At 45.1% G+C, this 18,871-nt stretch overlaps 1 protein-coding gene across 5 annotated transcripts in view; it reads left to right on the forward strand.

The window, feature by feature from the left end:
* HERC3 (HECT and RLD domain containing E3 ubiquitin protein ligase 3) overlaps positions 1–18,871 on the forward strand; it is a 55,568-nt gene that overhangs the window by 10,516 nt on the left and 26,181 nt on the right. For 4 of the 5 annotated variants that reach the window (XR_008820958.1, XM_056332809.1, XM_056332828.1 and 1 more), the window contains exons 3-6: positions 13,639–13,798; positions 15,245–15,321; positions 15,903–16,124; positions 18,491–18,582. Coding sequence is in view for 4 of the 5 variants with exons in the window: in XM_056332809.1 (XP_056188784.1) it covers positions 13,639–13,798; positions 15,245–15,321; positions 15,903–16,124; positions 18,491–18,582 (551 nt within the window). In the remaining variant the exon portion in view is untranslated. Of the gene's footprint in view, positions 1–13,638; positions 13,799–15,244; positions 15,322–15,902; positions 16,125–17,696; positions 17,755–18,490; positions 18,583–18,871 lie in introns of those variants that run through there. The other variant, XM_056332819.1, reaches the window with a different exon arrangement.

Genomic DNA, 18,871 nt, shown 5'->3' on the forward strand with positions numbered 1-18,871 from the left:
CAAAGCCTGGGAGGCTGTGCCAGGGAATGAGCATGCTGAGGGATCTGTGGGGCAGAGGTGCCCTTGCAGGGTCAGGCCTTCGGTGCTGGCCTGCAGCAGCTGACTTTAAACCAGAAAAATAATAAAGGAAGGATTAGGACATAATCTATGTTTAAGTGCCTATTGTGAATGTTATTTGTAAGCAGAGTCAGGTTATTAAGCTGGCCATCCTTTGCAGAGCTGGGTGTGTTAGTTTGTACTCATCCCTTCCCCTCCCTTGATGGCTCACAGGAGCTGACCAGGCTACTCGGGGTTGTGATGCCTTCACCAGTGACTGCAGCAGCGTGGGCTCGTTAGGGGTGTCCATCTCTGCCGAACTGGAGCAACTCGGGCTTCAGGATGGTTTTAGGCCTCAAAAATCAGAAGGCTGGATTTAAAAATGACTTCCTTTAGAAACAGTATGTATATGGTCGAATGAGAAATAGAATCAAAGGAAGGGCTTTCCCTCAGATACCTTCAATATGCATGGGTTGTGTTGAATTGCTTGGCTGAGGGCTTTGAATGTGCCATGTATTCAGTGGGCTGTTTTAAAATTGGTGTGGTCCAGATCATGAGAACTGACTTCTACACCAATAGTCTCTGTGACCACAGGATTAGGAGAGCCTACACTGAGGTGAATAAGGCTTTCCAGGAGAGCCTGAACCAGAAGTCGTATGTTGTCTTGTCAGTAAAGAAACTTCCTACAGTCATTTCGTGCTCAGATTATGTGTTCTCAAATGTAACTCTAAAGTGCTGTCTCTAAAATCACATGTATTATTACAATCATCAGATTTCTCTCTTGATTTTACTTTGAGGAGTGAAAACAAGAGTGAGCCCTGGGAAGAAAGGTACTGGCTGGTTTTTTTTTTTGTTTTTTTTTTTTTTTTTTTAGAATCAGTACAGCCTATTTTACTGAGAACATGAGGGACCATTTTAATGTCCCTTGTCTCAAAAGGCAGAGCTGTAATAGGAATGACCAGCTTTTTGACTTTAATTGGGGATTTGTAGGGCAGTTTAGCAACCTGAACTTCCATGTATCTTGGTCACGTTTGTTATTCCTGTATTGTGTACAATTTGGAGGCTTTCTGAAGGTACAACAGAAATGAAGGCTGTCTGCATGCCTGGCCTGGAAGGAGTGTGAAATGCTGGTGTTGGCGTGATGTGTGGCATTAGTGACTGTCGCCTCTCCTGCAGCCATACTGAAGCTGAAAGGCTCAGGATAAAACAGATGGGTAGCTGTGTGTGTGGTGAGGTAAAGAGAGAGGGGAGGGAAGAAGCTGGGGGCGATAGATGCAAGTTTTTCCAAATGCCCCAACATTTTTGTGCTCAGTAGTTGTCTGTGCTTGGCAAAAGTGATGACTTCATGAAGCTAAATGGAGAAGTAAAGCTGAGTGTCCTGGCTTCTGGGAGGCATTTCAGTAGTTTGGTGGCTGTTGATGCTGGAAGTTCATCGTTCTCATTGTCAAGATATGTTATATGACAACCATAGATGATGATGATATGCAGTTATTAAGGAGCTTTTCTGTAGCTGGGGGTTAATGAATGGAGATCTGAAATAAGAAATCTATCCCTACCAACACCAAAAACTCTGTTCTCATTCCCAATAAAGCAGCCCAGGTCGTTTTCCTCAGTAAGGATATTTTTTCCCTTGCCTTAATATCCAATGTTTCCTTTGCATGAAAACATGCAGGCATGTGTTTTGAGTTAACAAAGCCTGAGTTTGATAAAGGTGAATATAAAGCGTTCTGTATCATTTGATCTCGAAGGCTCACAGAAGTGTTTAGGGTCTTCAGGATGAATGTCCCCTTTCCTGATTGAAAAGGGGTTGGCTTGTTTTTCAGTGTGTAATAATTATATGGAAAGACTGAGTTGGCTTTTGGCTCATGGTGCATGCTTGTTGCTTGCTCTCTTGTCTATAGATGTCAAATCTTTCAGAAGATGCATAACTATGTGATGATTTTAAGGCTGGCTCAGTCAACATTAAACAGCCTGATACTTCTCCTTAAGCTGTGTTGGAAAGAAGAATTTGTCTCAAAGATCTTTGTGAAATTCTTTTTCTTCTCCAAAATAAAGTATTTGTGATGCTTAAGGCTGCTAGCTGTTCTGACAGCAGAGCTGTGAAGAAATGCTCACTCTTAACACCTGACCTGCCTTTTAAACAGCTCCCTGCATATATAAACTCACTGAAAAAGAATGTGTAGATGCTCATAGCTCCTTTTCTCAAAATGGCCTTCAGATCTTACAGTAGAGAAAATTAATAAACTCTTGTAAAAGTTTAATAGGACTGCGTTAATTACCTCCCTTTCCCAGTCACCATGCTTCTTTGCAGTAATGTATTTTCAAGCAGTATTTGTGAACCTGAAGGGGATGTCATTGAAAGCAAGGGCAAGGGTACTGTACTGAGTCGGCACTGTGCAGGTGTGGCTTTTCAGGAATGTATGGCTTTGTCCTGCTCCCATGCAGATCATTGCAGGATTGAAATAAATGGGAACAGTGAGGAGCACACTGAGTGCTTTTGAAAATCACATGCTACAAGGCCTGGGGCTGCCAGCAGTGAGACTCTGCCAAGCACAGCTACCTAGAAAATGTAGCCTCCCTTCTGGAAGAGAATATAAAACACCCATGTGAAGGCTAAATGCTTACTGTTGAGCAGAACTGTGCCAATAATGTGAAAAGATAGCAAAATAGCACTTTGCAGAGGCAAAGGGTGAAGCCCTTGTGACATGCTTGAAGTGTGTATAGTCTACAGCAATGTGCGCTGTCTTGCAGGGACTTGGAGGTGCTTCACTTGGAGCCGTCTGCTCAGACATGATCACCTGCTGCGGGAGGACACGCATACAGCAGTGACCTGCAGGACTGAGTACAGCAAACTAATAGTGAAGTCTTGTCTTACCGACTGGGGCAGTGATTTGCTGCCTGGAGCAACTGACTGAGCCTCAAGGACAGGCTGTGGGTGTTCCTTGGTCCTCAAGCCTTAAATCCATTGTGGTTTGCCAGCATGTATACTGGAAGGGGCTGTGTTAAGGCATCTGGGAAGGGAGCAATGCTGTGTGTGGGAGCACTGTAGGGGAGAAGCAAACAGATCTCTCATCCTTGCAGGGCTGGGAGGTGAAAGTGCTGTTTAAGTGGAGCTGTCAATTTTACCTTGCTTGCCTTTTTCTTCTGCATTTATAAAGTTGGCTTGATAGTTGCCACGGTTAATTCTTCCAGGGGTCTGTGATGGACTGTAGTGAAGGACGTATTCTTCTGTTCTGCTGCCCTTGCTTACCACCACTGACCTTTGTTGCAGCTCTCCAGATTGCTGTGGCTTTGCCTGGAATTTCTCAGGCAGAAATACAGCTTCACACTGTGTAGTACCAGCACATTGAATCCACTAGCTACATACCCATCTCCATAATTCCTCCTTGAACCTCTGAAGATCGTCCTCAGTACGTCACCCTGAGATCTAGTGCATCGTGGCCACACTGGAGGAGTTGCCCTGGAGCCGTGACATTTGCCAGGATGTGCATGGTGGACCTTGGGTGGGCTCTGACTGTGGAGAAACATCCACGACTTCTGTGTTGCCAGTGGCCACGAGCCTGGCTGAGTGACCACCTCTGCAGCTCTCTGCAATAACCTGAAGAGGAAAACGGGTGCTTTCTGGGTTTCCTGAACATACATTTTTCCTGTGTTTCTTTCACAAGTCTTGGTGCCTTCCCTCTTTGAAAGATCTTCCCTTACTTGTTTACCTCTAGGATCTGAAGGTGGATTCTTCACTTTGCCAGCTGATGCTTGTCAGACTGAAGCCGCCTCTGCCTGGCCAGCCTCTCCCGGAGCCTTCTCTGGCTGGCTTCTGGCTGTGCCAGTGTCAGTCTGCCTGTGGCCTCTCAGAGGCACTTGGAGAGGCTATGTCCCCTAGAAAAAAGGCAGCAGTGTGGGGAAGTAAAAAGCTTTCCATGGCTATGTCCAGGGAAGCGGTTTGCTTTCTCAGGGTAGGTGTCTGCTTTCACAGTTGTGAGGGGGAGTAGCTGGCAAAGCGTATGTGAAGTGACATGCTGGGGTGTCACGGTGGCCTCTTGATTCTTGCTCTTACATTCCTGCCCTGATGTGACCACAGGCAGCTTTTATAAAGTGAAGGCAGCGTTAATAACTAAGCCAGCCTCTCTCTCTCAGATCTAAGCCTGTAAGTAGCCATGCTAAATAAATATGAGCAGTATAGTACTTGTTGTGCAGGGAAGCAGTCATCTTGATAAGCTTCATTACTGTCTCTGGATGAAAGGGGACTGCAGAATCATTGTATCTATTATTTAGAGCTTCTCAGCCTTGACCTATGGACACTGTTCCCACCCCTGTGACCAGCAGTGTTCCTGGGAATGTCACCTGCTTTTTGTCTGTCCTTTACTGTCCCCTGCTCTGGTTTTTGTTCAGTGAGTCTGTTTACATTTCCTACTTTAACCAAATTATCAGAGCCTTATCACCTTCAGTGCTGCTGTTGTCAGTCTGTGCAATCAGGCTGCTCTGCTTTACTGCTGCAAGTGTAGCAGCAGTTCATGAAAGTAAGACCTTGAGATTTGAGAGTTGGACGTGTAAAACCCAGTCTCTTCTGGATATAGTAAACTTCCGTTGTCAAAAGCTGGAGGAGGTTAAATCCTCATGCAGGCGTTTGCTTGCTGCATACTTCTAAGTTTTTGTCTTACACTAAAAGAAGTTTGAGAATAAGGTGGGCTGTGTAGTGGGGATGTGGTCTCCCCATAAGGTTTGTTTGAAACGTTTGCAGAGCACAATGTTTCTCACACCCTCGTGTGCAGTAGTCTCACGTAGTCTGAAAGTAAGGCACGACAAGCATAGAATGTTTTCTTAGAGAGGCTTGGCAAGGAGGAGGAGGGTAGTGGTGGTGAAATTGTGGGGCTGGTGTTGGGCAGGGCGGTTCCAGCTGCCTACGTGTTGTGCGTGTGATATGCCTGGCCATGTCAGACACTGTCTGCAGTCATGAAGGTGTGTTCCCGAAACTGTCCTGCAGCCCTCGCCTCCTCACTGTGAGCCTTCCTCTGGTGTCACTGCTGACAAACCACAGCCCGCAGAGGTATGCGAGTGAAGCCATAGGAGCAGTGTTAGCTGGTTAGGTTAGATTAAGTTTTCAAGAGCACCCTGATAGCTTTGGAAAGTCTGTATTTTGCTGTATTTATAGAGTCTGATTTCTTCCTTCCTCCAGATATTGTCCATGGCAGCCATAAGCACAAGACACCCAGGTGGTAGGAGGTGAAAGTATCCAGAGGGAAAGCAGGGGCTCGTTCCTGGGGTCTTTGAAGGTGAAAGGAAGAGACAAAAAGGCTCTGACAAACAGCATTATTTTCCCCTCCCCAGTTACCAGTTTGAGTGGCAGAATTACACTTCTACTGGGGATGATATTTCCCAGAAAAGCTGGTAAGCATACTTATGCTGCTAATACTGGTAAAAGCACTGAATAGGTAAGATGTTGAAGTTATGCTGACAAAATAAGGAGAAACCTTCATAAGGGGAGGGGGACGTCTTGGGTGTGCTTCTCTCTTAGTGCACTTTGGGTTGGGAGCGTTTCAGTTGCTGGACTTTTTCTCTTCTCCTGTTTCCAGTTTTATTAAAACAGACATGTTTTAATGCTCAGCTGGCTTCATTAGGACTGAAATCATGAAGCTCTTCATAGCCTAGAAATACAGCCAGGATGTCTGTGTGCAGAAACATCTCTGGTATGTGCTGGTGGATACTGGGGAGACTCTTTATGTTGTGAGGATATATCAAGCTGTAGCCCTATATATAGTACCAAATTTGCCTTGATACAATCCTGCTGAAGACAAAAGTCAGCTGAAGTTTCCTACTTAATAATCTTGTCGGGGAGTTTGGTGATTCGCTGCTGTTTACTTGTTTTTTTTGTACGGTGGTTTAATGAAATGCTGTTGACTGGTAAGTTTGGGCCGTAGTGTCTTATTTTCTCGTATTACTGGTTGAAGGCAGTAGCAGGTTCCCCATGGACTTTTTGGCTCTTGAATCAGACTTCCATAAGTGCTAATGCTGTTAGTGTCACCTTGTTAGATGGTTTAATGCGTTTGTGTAATTCATCTCCAAAAAAAAGAGAACTCTCCTCCTTTCCTCTAAGAATTAAGGCTTTTCACTACCAAGAGAACAGAAAGATGATATGGGTGAAGTTTAGGTTGTGGTTGGTGTCTGATTAAATATTCAGCTGCCTGTGCATTAAAACATTGTATCTCACACTTCTGATACAGTGCCTGGGCATCCTTGATGTGGACTGTATTAACAAGCATGGCAATACAAAGAAATGTGGCTTGTCTGTCCTCTGATGCGCAAGCTGCTAGCATTTAACCCAGAGGAATTTCTTGCTAACAGTTTTTTTTTCTTCTCCCTTCCCTGTGTTTCTACTGCTATCTTTATTATCCGGACAGGCTAGAAAGATACATCTTAGAATCTGTGAGCACTTTCTTAGCAGACAGCAACAACCAAGATAAGCAAATGCTCGGTCACTTATTGTCAAGTGGGGGAGGCAATGAGGCATTCTGGCCGGGTGTCCAAGCAGTCTGAAAACACTTTATTTCTTTCAAGCCACAGCTTCTCTTCTGCGGTGAAGAAATCTAGATGTTGCCGCTGAAGGTGTAACCTCAGGGCTGATACCTTCTGTACGTTGTTTTCAGATGGTAGAAACCATCTGGTGCTGTTTGTGTACATCCTGGTACACATATGGCTGAAGGATTCTGCCATGTCCTCTAGCAAAAGCCTGTCTTGCAAGCAGCTGGAAGCGATACGTAGAAAGGGTGTACCAGTTCTCTGATAAACTTACTAGGAGTAGGAAAGCTAATTAATCACCCATTGCCCGTGCGTTCTAATTGGTGCAGTGTAACAGGGTGCTTTGCGCTTCCAGCAGTTGCAGATGGTGAAGAGCTTGCATAGCTTTCCAACACCGGGGGCAAAACATAAGCCCTGTCTTATAAATAGTGAAGCTATGGATTGAAAGTGGGCTTTTCAGGGGTCTTCATTCTTGGCCCAACTTTACTGCTGTTTGCAAACCTTCAAGCTAAACGCACTGGCTGTCAGAAAGCTTACACAAACATACAGCACCTGTCCTCAACTCTTGCCAGAGTGTCCCTGCAAACCAGACAGGCAAAAAATCACAAGAGCGCTCCTGGGATCCAGGCCTGTCACCATTCAGGGAAGGGCTTTCCTTCAAGGCATTTTTGCCTGGACTTCATTCTTTGGTCCAGAGTGTATTTTATGAAAAAAATCTAACAAGCTTAGGACCAAAAGAAGTCAAACCTTGATATGTCTGTTTAAGTTGAGATCTGTGAGTTAAATTGTACAGAAAAGAAATGAAAACTGGAGCTCCACCAGATATGAAGAACTTGATAAATGACTTCTGAGCATTGGTGCTGTTCAGAGACAGCTGATGGCTTCAGAAGGAAAAGATTGGGTAGGTGTGTACTTCTTGGAACTTAGACTTTTTTGTTTTTGAAAGCTGTATGACATGTTGAAACACTGTATTGCATAACTCCTTCAGCCCTTCCCTGTTGTTTTCAGGGTTTTGTTCTGCTTGGCATTGTATACAGTAGTACCTGTAAAGCTCCAATTGACTAGTTTTATTCATCAGTTACTGAAGACACAATACTGAGAATAAACTTCACCCTTTGTACCCTTCATCTTGGTGCAGTGATGCATCTTTTCTAAGGGATGATTAATGGTGCTGTGATGCTCTAGAAATTAAATGTATATCAACCAGTAAACCACCTCATTTTGGTAAGAGGAAGGAAGGGGAGGTCAACAAAGCAATTACCAGATATTTTTGACAATACTATCCATGTTAGCAGGGAGATGGTATATTTGGTAGCTTGGCAAGCTTGACAGTGAACTGGAAGCCTTGTTGGACTGGCTGAGCAGTCTGTGCCCATAGGGCAAGGCTGGCTTTTTTCCATCTCTGGAAACAGATGTGTATGAGCATGTAAAGCTTATTTCTGGCGTTTGTTTCTTCTTGACTTTGCAGGCAAGCTGTGATTGACAGGGTCTTGGGAATGTATTGTGGTGAGATGAGCCATGTTTGTATATTTCTAAAGGCAAAGATCTTCAGTTCCAAGACAGGCATGTTCTTGCTGTCTGTGGTCATCCAGGGAGTCCAGGTGAGCCTGGGTGAGAAGTGCAGTCACTGAAGGCTTTCAGTGATGTAGGGAAGCCTTTCAAAACAAGTTGGTATTTCTTAGTCCCCTGGGATGGCACACAGAGGGAGGTCAGGCTTGTGTTGATAAATTAAACTTTAGATGAAGTTTGTGGGGACTGAAGCAACCGCTCTGTATTTCTAAACCCATTGGATGGCCACTCTGTCTCAGAGTGTGAAGCCCTCGCCACAGCCTCCTGATACCTCAGGGCACTTTTTCTCCAGTTGCAGTACATCTGCGGTCAGTCCTCCCTCCACCAGCTGCTGATCTTTGCTCACTGAGTCTTCTGTCACCTCCCCAAGGTGCTCTGGCTCAGAGGCAGCTCACAATAGTCCTTCCACAGCAAGTGAGAAGTATACTTATTGTGGCAAATACTGCTTTCCCAGGGAGGAAACTAGCTCAGTCATGCCTGCAGGTAGTAAAACACAGTCTCCATTATGGATGCCCTAGCCTCCCATATCATCCATGTTTGTTGTTTTGTCAGGCTTGTTTTCTGCCCTGGAATACTTGGCAGTGTGCAGGGACCAGCTCTGGAAGAAGGGCATGTTCTCCCAAATCTGGGTTCTTTACCGTGTGTGCAAGAGCTGACCCACACACAAAGCAGAGATCCTTATTTATTGCATGTCTATGCAGAGATGGGTGCTGGGTTGGGAGAACCAGTTGGGAGTGCCAGTTGTCATTGGTTTTTATGAACTTCGTCTCCATTTAAAAGTACAGTATTCTCTTTTCAGTGTGTTTGATGGGTAGGGCGCTTTCTTTGCTCCAGGGTGGATTTTTTTAATATACTAACTAGGGTAGCTCACACATACACAAGTAATTTTCTGTTTAGTCTTATTAACCATTTGAATCTCCTTGAGTTTATCTTGTTATTTCTTAGCTTGATATATTTATGGTGTCTATTCCTTCTCCCAAGGCCATGTCTTGTTAACTATTTGTTGTAGTTTAACCCCAGCTGGCAACCAAGCACCACACAGCTGCTCACTCACTCCCCCCTCCTCAAAGGGATGGGGAGGAGAATCGGAAAGGAATGTAGAACTCGGGAATTAAAATAAGAACAATTTAATAAGTAAAGCGAAAGCCACATATGGAAGCAAAGCAAAACAAAGAATTCATTCACTACTTCCCCTCGGCAGGCAGGTGTTCAGCCATCCCCAGGAAGGCAGGGCTCCATCGTGCATAATGGTTACTCGGGAAGACAAACACTATAATGCCAGATGTCCCCTGCTTCCTCCTCCTTCCCCAACTTATATACTCAGCATGACACCATACGGTATGGAATATCCCTGTGGCCAGTTCGGGCCAGCTGCCCTGGCTGTGTCCCCTCCCAGCTCCCCGTGCCCCCCAGCCCTCTCACTGGCAGGGCTAGAGAAGCTGAAAAGCCCTTGACTGGGTCTGACCCTCACCCAGCAGCAACCAAACCCACCCGTGTGCTGTCAGCAGTGTTCTCACACCAAACCCAAACCACAGCACTGCACCAGCTACCGAGGAGAAAATTAACTCTGTCCCAGCCGAAACCAGGACAGTATCCACCCCTTATTCCATACTGTTGATGTCGTGCCCCACTTTCCAATACATCCTCATTAACCACCATCACCCTTCCCATGCTTTGATGTAATACACAGGTATCATTCCCCTGGTCTCTGGGCTGCCCCAGTATAAATGTCTGTAAAATGTCCATTGAGTTCATTTAGTCCATGAACATGACCTCTTATGGTGGTCACTCAGGAGAGGAGAAGTTGTGTTGTATGGGGTTATCGGGCACCACAGCCAGCTCAGCTTGTGTCACTGCTGCGCTTGTACTGCTTCTTGTAAGGCTTGTTCTCCAGGGGTTCAGGTGGTTCCTGCTATAGTAATTCCTATACTGTGAAACTGAAATCATGGGTTACATCAATTTAAAGGTATACCCTTTACAGTCTCCACCCCTGGTCCCTTCAGACCAGCCTGCAGGGTTTAACATCGCAACGACCTCCCCACCCTTGCCCCTGCTTTGGAGCAGATACAACCCTGACAGACTGCAGTCTGTGGATAAGTCCTAGCTAAGTGAAGCCTCAGCTATGAAGCACAGTCTCTGCAGAGATATACCTGCTGCAGCATAGCCTCATCCACAGCCATGGTTGTGTTGATGTACACCTGTTCCACTGTGGCCTTATCTGTGGGCCATGACCACACACCTGCTCCAGCATGGCCTTATCCCTGGCCACAATCCCTCCAGGGGTGTACCTGCTCTGTCGTGGGCTTGTCCATATCCACATGCTTTGAGGTGCCCCAGCATGACCTCGTGCACAGCCACAGATACTTTGAGGTGTATCTTCTCCAGTGTGGGTTTGTCTTTGGGCCACAGTTCCTTCAGAGGCATACCTACTGCAGCTCAGGCATAACCATGGCCACAGACACTTTGAGCTGTACTTGCTGTGGCATGGACCTATTCACAGCCACAGATTCTTGGAGGTGTCCTGCTCCCATATGGACTCATCCGCAGGTCACAGTCCCTTTGACTCAAGTTCACACTGGAGTTCCAGCCTGTCCAGTGCAGCAGCACAGAAAGAGCAGCACTGCCCTGGCCATCTGCCAGCCCTGGTGCATCGCCATCACTGTTATCAAAATGTTCCTGGGCACAGCACAGTAAGATAAGCAGTACAGCAAGCATCAAAAGCAAAAAGCAGCCACTAACAAGCACTAGACTCTAATATACGGTGGGGCAAGCAAGCCACAGGGCAAGCGCGGAAACCTCATGACTAATAGCTAAAAAGCAATAACAGCTATACATTCAGACTAGCACATTCCAGTCACATCTATGGTTGTCTCGAACCCTTCGAGCCCAATGTTGGGCACCAGAAGGGACTGTTGTGGTTTAACTCTGGCTGGTAAAGTGCCATGCAGCTGCTTGCTCACTTGCCCCCTCACCCAGAGGGGTGGGGAGGAGAATTGTAAAGGAATATAAAACTCTAGGGTTGAGATAAGAACCATTTCATAAGTAAAGCAAAAGCCACACAAGCAAAGCAAAACAAGGAATTCATTCACTACTTCCCCTCGGCCAGCAGGTGTTCAGCCATCCCCAGGAAGGCAGGGCTCCGTCACGTGTAACGGTTACTCGGGAAGACAAACGCCATAATGCTGGATGTCCCCCCGCTTCCTCCTCCTTCCCCCAGCTTATATACTCAGTGTGACATCCTATGGTATGGAATATCCCTGTGGCCAGTTCAGGCCAGCTGCCCTGGCTGTGTCCCCTCCCAGCTCCCCGTGCCCCGCCAGCCCTCTCGCTGGCAGGGCCCAAGGAACTGAAAAGTCCTTGACTGGGTCTGACCCTCACCCAGCAGCAACCAAACCCACCCGTGTGCTGTCAGCAGTGTTCTCACACCAAACCCAAACCACAGCACTGCACCAGCTACCGAGGAGAAAATTAACCCTATCCCAGCCGAAACCAGGACATGATATATAAGCATTAATTAACATCCTCTGTTTTTCAAATTCTTTTGACCTCTTGTCTTTCATTATTGGTATTTCTTTAAAGTAAGTAGTCCTTGTATCAGGCAGGCTGGTGGGTTCGTGACCAGTTTTAAGAGCTCAGGTGCTCTAGATACTGGCCAGTCTCACTGCATCCTGGCCAGCAAGCTTACGGCAAAGTGATGGGTTCATAAATCAGAGGGATTTCATGCAGAGATAAGGATGGTTTCGTCCCTCTCCTTTTGATGGTGGGATCCTCTCCAGTGGGAGCTTTGGTTTTGGACCTTCAGGTCCCAGTAAAGAAACGCCACCTAATTTTAGCCAAGCATGTGTCAGACGCTGCAGCAGGGTTTTTTTTGTCTTGCTGGCTGGCTGAGAGCAAGAGAGGATAGCCACATGTGCTTCTGTGGTGTTTGTGATTGACCTTGACCAGCCTGTACAGCTGCTGGTTGTTTAGAGCTCACAGATAAAAATAGGCTACCTCAGTTATATATATGCAAATGAACATAAACCGGGCTGCCAGGCAGTGCTACAGTTGGATGCTTATGGGCCCAAGCGTGGAATCTGTATCTGTAAATTGAGTTACTGCTCTTAAAACCTGTCTGTGCCTTTGCCTGGGGTTGGTAGTGGGACTGGGTAAAATTAGTCCTGCTGGGCAAAGGGCAGTAATTGATGGCAGGGCTAAAGGATGGCCGGACTGCATGTAGGCCCCGTCCTCAAGCCCTCCTAGATGCTTGTGTGCTTATTGCTGGTAAACTGCATCTAATTATTGCCACGAATTATTTTGAGTGAAAGGAAGCACATGTTCAGGTAGCACTTTCCTCTGTTAGAATGTATATTTAAATAACCGTCACCTTTCTCATCCGTAACATCCGTTAGGGATTCTTCTCATTTTCTGACTTCCCAGACTTAGAAGGCAAGCCTTCCTAGGGGTGTCTTCCTTTGAAATTATTTTAATATATTTGGATTGGTCGGTACAGAAATTTTGGTGTTAAATACATTAATGACTTCTGGATGTCCTTGATGTGGGGTATCACTTTCATAGAATGGCGTGTAACTACTCCCTCTCATGTCACAGGCACATGGGACTTTTTAGAAGACTGATCGCTGCCTTGTAGCTTACATGGTGAAATCTTTCTTTATCTACCTGAAACACTTGTATCTGGAGAAGAAAAAAGAAAACCAGCTTTGCTTCTGTCTGGCTTGTGGGGAATTTTTCCACCAGATGTGTGGATCTTTTATTTGCATCTGTTTGTAAAAACTCGGTGTAATGAATAAGATTTAGTTGTTGATGTTGTAAGAGTAGTTGTCAAAACCCTACTTCAGTTGCCTAACATAATGTAATGATGAAAAGTCAATTGTAGGGGATCTTCCAGAGGACTGTGATTTCTGCCTCCATAAGGCCACCTTGCTTTGCTTCTATTTTATGAGACTCATTTAAGAGCGTCTGACAGTGGTAATAATAGGTTGATAGGTTCCAATTTGTTCCAAGCTTAGCACAGAGGATGTTGTAATGCACATGCTTTCATGCATCAAGCAACAAAGCAAGGGGTGGGTGTGTTGGTTAGCTTTGTGGATGACTCGTCCTCATTCAGCGTGAGAGCCGTGGAAGGTCGACTATGTTTTACAGGGTCTGCCAACTTCTGGGTACTGGCTGAGCCCCACGTCAAAACTGAGTGAGAAAACCTCAGATCCGGGAAGTGTGGTTGTTCTTAAATAACCTGACAGGTTTCCCTGTATCTGTGAGGCTGGCTGGGTGTAGACTGTCATTGTGCTTGGGGACATGTGCGTGCCTTTCTCCTATGATTTGCAGACCAGGCTTTCAGATGAGCTCAGCAGCTACATGTTTTCAGTAAAACCTGGTGCTTTCCTGTTATAGGAAGCATTTTAAAACTAAATTGGGGATCAGTGCACCCATCTGAATGGCTTTGCATACAGATTTGTCCAGACCTGATGTCTGCATGTCACTGAGATGAATCCCGTGACTGGAGAGGTTTTCTGTTTTCAGAGCAAATTGGAGCCCTGGCTGGGCAGCACATCGTGCATGTGGCCTGCGGAGAGTCTCACAGTGTGGCACTCAGTGACCAGGGCCAGCTCTTCTCCTGGGGTGCCGGCAGCGATGGACAGTTGGGCCTCACCACTATAGAAGACGCAGTGACGGTACCAAGGTAAACTTTTAACAGGTTCAGGTTTCCTTCAGGTAGCTGCTTGGAGGGGATGCATCAAGGGTTGTTACCTTCCAGCCTGGAGTTGGTGGGAGTGTTGCTTTCTCTGGGGGGCAGTAATTGGGCACTTATCACATAGGGGGGTAAGGGTGATTCCTCCTCCTTTTCTGTGCTGTACTGGTGGTGCTCCTGAGCCTCCCCGGGACTCGGACAAGTCCTTGGGAGGCTTGGGCAGGACAGGCTGCCTGCTGATGGGTGTGTGGCTCACAGAAAAGAAAATCCTCAATGAGAAGTGCAACCGCAACTGTGTCTTATACAGAGCAAGGAGGTGCACAAGGGACAGCCCAAAAATAGAAAAGCAGTGTGATACCTATCTCTGTTCCAGTCCTTAGGAAGTCCTCTGAGGTAGGAGATACATTTCAAGAGCAGGGGAAAAAAATACATGGCTGTGTGAACTGGCACTTCAGCTCTGACACTCTCCTGCAGTGTTGCCTGTTAGCATCAAAGCTACTGAACCAGCCTGCTGCCATTCGGAATAGCAAATGTTGCTCAGAAACTTTAGGGTAGTGCTCAATTTTCTTGTTTTACTTATTTATTGCATTTTACCTGTGCCAGAGCACTAGTAGGGTTAAGTGCAAGGACACGTAGATGGTGGTAGTGGCAGAGGCTGGTGGCAGACGCCAAGACTTCTCTACCCAGAGCAGTTCACAATGATAGGTTTTAGCTTATCACCATAATAAAGATAACTGGTCCCTTTGAACTTCATGGTGTTGTATCATGCTACATTAATAATAGATGTAGTCTGTCGCTTATTCAGTCTGCACAGTTCCAGTGTAGAGAGAAGTTTGGGACGTCTGTCTACGGTGGCTGTCATTGTTGAAACAATATTTAAAGGAAGAGTTTCAGTCAGAAAAGATTAATGTTTGAGCTGAAGGGCTCAAACTGTGGAAAGACAGTCCTTAACTTGGAGGTGGCTCTGATGTAACGGAGAAAGACAGGCTCACATGTCAATGTGATAGTGCTATTTTAAAAATAATGGCTTTATGAAATAACTTGAAACTTTGACATGCTATTTTACCTGTACAAGGTACTGAAGAGGTTTTGATGCTGTAACTCATACGAACTGCTGGGCCTCTGACAGCATGAAAAATGTCAATGCCTGAAAAAGAATAGAGGGAGAGACACCAGGAACCAGCTATTTCCACCATTTCCAGATGGCTGGATTCAGTGTTCTAGCGGGAAATGCAGTTGGGGTTAGTAGTCAAGTGTCTGGAGGTCTCCACAGATTTGCATCTGTTATGTATGGATTTGTATCACCTTCAAGACCCTGTTCCTCAGCCTCAAAACAGTAGGTTATGTGTAGAACAAATACCTGAATGGAAATCGTAACTTTGACCTAAGGTGATACTGTATTTGTGGACACGTTTTCTAAAATAGTGTTGTCTTTAGGCTGATAAAGAAATTGAACCAACAGACGATACTGCAGGTTTCCTGTGGAAATTGGCATTGCCTGGCTCTGGCAGCAGGTACCGTAACATTCACTATTTATTACCAAGATTTGTGCTGTTATTTTGCACAGTGTCCAAGATAGCTTATTTCTGCATAATAAACCAAGGACGTCCCTGTCCCAGCTGCTTTCAGGCCAAATGGGAGGCTATAAAATGGATCAGGTACCATGAATACTAAAGAGCTTTGCCAGTACTGTCAAGAAAGAAAACGTTACACACAGGCCACCCACTGTCTCACTGGTGAATGATAGCAGGAACACTTAAAGACTTTCCATCTTCATGTAGAGAAATGTGTGTAATTTCTTCATGTTGAAATTATCCTTGGTATTGCTCTTACGTGTGCAACATGTGGACTGTTCTTCATTACACTGTTAACAGCAGTCCGATGCTGTATTTTGCACTTAGTTACATGTCTGCTTATTTTTCTGGTGGCTTCAGACTGTGCTTTCATTTTAGCAAAGAATGTCTTGATTTTTTTTTTTTCCCTCCATCATGAGGCTTGGGTGGGAGCAAAGCCCCCAGCACTGGTTCTTGTTCACTTCGACAAACTTGCTTTTCTGTTGACCGGCTTTTACTCTGTTCTCTTTCTTTCCTTGCAGATGGCCAGTTCTTCACATGGGGGCAGAACAGCTATGGTCAGCTGGGCTTGGGCAAAGAATGTCCCTCCCAAGCCAGTCCACAACGTGTCAAGTCTCTTGATGGGATCCCTTTGGCTCAGGTTGCTGCAGGTGGAGCCCACAGTTTTGCCCTCTCTCTCTCAGGAGCTGTGTTTGGCTGGGGGAAGAACAGCTCAGGACAGCTGGGACTAAGTGATGAACGAGGTATTAAAATTATGCTCCTGGGTGAAAGAAGGATGGACTTCTCTTTTTGCATTGATGGTATATTTTCACTGACCAGATGTGTAACCCTCAGCAACTCCTCTTGGAAGGAGAGGGCAGAGGAACAGTCTCTGGTGGGCTCTACAGGCTCTTCGTACTTAGTAGGAACAGAAACAACTTTTCCCCTTGTGGATGTTAGTGGAAGTGAGGAAGGTCAGAAAGAAAGATGTTTCAAATGTGGGTGTTAACATGCAGGCATCAAAGGAAGTGTGTGTATTTCTTTCTCTTCTTAAAAATGCTTTGTCCTTACTTTGTTTGAAGTTGGTGCGGAGCAAAGGCTCTCACTGTGGAACATCAGGCTGAACCCATCCCCTTGCTTGCCAACATTTTTGACTGGTGAGCATCTATATGCTACAAAATGATGGCAACACAGAGTATCTCAGTATTGTAAAATGTTGTCTAGTTTATTTGTTACACAATTTTCTAGACATACAGGGCCAATGGTAGTTTTTTTCAGGTGGCCATGTTGAGTGAAGCCTAGCCATCAACAGACTTAAAATACTACTTATAAATGAGACTGAAGAGTGGTTGTGACATTACCGCTAGTGTGAAAAGCCCGGGTCTCCTCTGCTTGTTGTTAACACATTCTTAACTTTTTGCAAAGGCGAGTGAGTGAAAGATTTTCTCTGGAGCTCCAAATCAACATCTTTATTGTTTTCTGCATGATGGCTGAGTAGCTTTAATTATTTAGGCAAGTTACTGAGTGTGGATGTGATACCTAGCATACGTGGATAATTTATTTTGCTTGGGTGAGCGTGAGATGTATGTATTTGTAAATGTTATGTTGCATAATGTAGCATATAAACACTGTACGTTGCAAGAGAAAAGTGTTACCTCACATTTTGTGTCCCTATAATGGAATAATGCATTTTGACAACCCACCCTACCACCTGAAACTTACTTAAAGCAATTACTCAAAACCAGCCTGTAGTTTAGCAGAGAAGGCTCATATGTTGTATGCGCTGTTTCATCTTGCTTTACACTTTTAGAAACGGGAAACACAATTGTAAGACTTGTGGCACGTTTTGTGTTCTCTCAAAAATGCTTCAGATCTATTCTCTTGTATCGTACGTAAGCTAGAGCTGATCTGCTATAAGAGCAGCGATGGTCTTTCTACGCAGACTGGCAGATAAATGCTTCTAATTTCAACAAAGCTGCAGTTTATACGTGAGAGGCTTGCTTTGACTTGGTGCTAATCTTAAATGAACATAGAAAGGGCATCTGCTTGTGGGGCTGTGTTGGCCAGGGTTCATAATCTGCTTACATGGCACTGTAGTAAATACGTGATATTTATGGTAAGTGAATCATGGTAAGGCAGTGTGAATTGTACTTAGTGAACAGCAAAGTCTACAAACATGAGTATTCTGCAGCACTGTTACTTAAACAATTATGCTGTAGAGGTAAGTGAAATTCCTGTCAAAATAAAGATCAAAGTGCTAAAACACAAATCAAATGAAAAATTTGCTCTCGTTTCTAAATCCCTGAAATTGTGACCATTTTCCTTTCACTACCCAGAAAAAAGCACCTGTCAAATCCTTGGGTGAGAGTCTTAAAAACTGGACAACTGCTCTAGGTAGGAACCCGATTTTTTGTTGGTATGAAGTAAGCAGCTGCTCCCCTTAATGTCCAACTGTTTTGAGGTACCTGCTGCTCCTTGAAATGTTTAGCTTTTATTTTTACATAAGTAAAACATGTAACCTTGCTTAGTGTAGTCATCCTCAGGAGACCCACTTTTAATGATTAGAATGTCAGAGTGAAGGAGAAAAGCATCATTTAACGGTTGACAGTGATTAGCCTTTGCAAGTAGGAGGATCTTCTTAAAGGATGACAACAGAAGGGAGGCAGGCATTTAAATACACCTTGGGACTCAGCTTGTTCTGTGTGTGGTGCTAGCGTCTCCCATGTGTCAGGATTGTTCTGTATGGGAAAGGTCTAAGCAAGGGTTTGGAACAAACGTTTGCAGTCATCAGTGAGGAGACTGGAACAGAGCATGAGGCCGAAGGCAGGCATAGCTAGGCCACACTCATCACACCTCCCAAAAACTGCAAGTGCATCTTGAGTTTGTACAAGGTTCTCAATATGAGCATTCTTGCTCTGGACAATTTTCTTTGAGCCAGGACAAATCTTTTAAGAATTGGAGGGGGAAAAGCAGCAGTGAAGCACTCAAGTACGTGGGTTTCCCCCCCCCCCCCCATATTTTTTTTTTCATTGCACACGTAGACCACATCTGAAAATCAGATTGCCAGTGGCTTTCTCAGACACTCATGTTTGTGTTTATGAAACAGCTCCTTTATTTGTCTTCAATGCAGACCGAGAATCCCCTTGCCATGTGAAGCTGTTGCGGTCTCAGAAGGTTGTTTACATCAGCTGTGGAGAGGAACACACAGCAGTTCTGACAAAGGTAAAGATGCTTACCTGGGAACACTGCCTGCTGTTGATGGTTTCACGTTAGTTTCCTGGGTAATAGTGAAAAGAACAGGTTGACTTACTGTATCCCATCCAACCCCAGTGCAGGAAACTAAATGGAAAGTGTAGTCTTACTATAACTGTCATTGCCAACATGATTCATTGCTGTTTTTGAAGATGAAGATGTTGATAATCCATGACAATGAATAGTAAAACTCAAGTGAATCGCTCAAAGAGATTAGATTTGAGCAAGAAAAAAATAATTAGCAAATATACATCCAAGG

The sequence above is a fragment of the Falco biarmicus genome, chromosome 1 (genome assembly GCF_023638135.1).
Source record: "Falco biarmicus isolate bFalBia1 chromosome 1, bFalBia1.pri, whole genome shotgun sequence".
Classification (NCBI taxonomy): domain Eukaryota; kingdom Metazoa; phylum Chordata; class Aves; order Falconiformes; family Falconidae; genus Falco; species Falco biarmicus.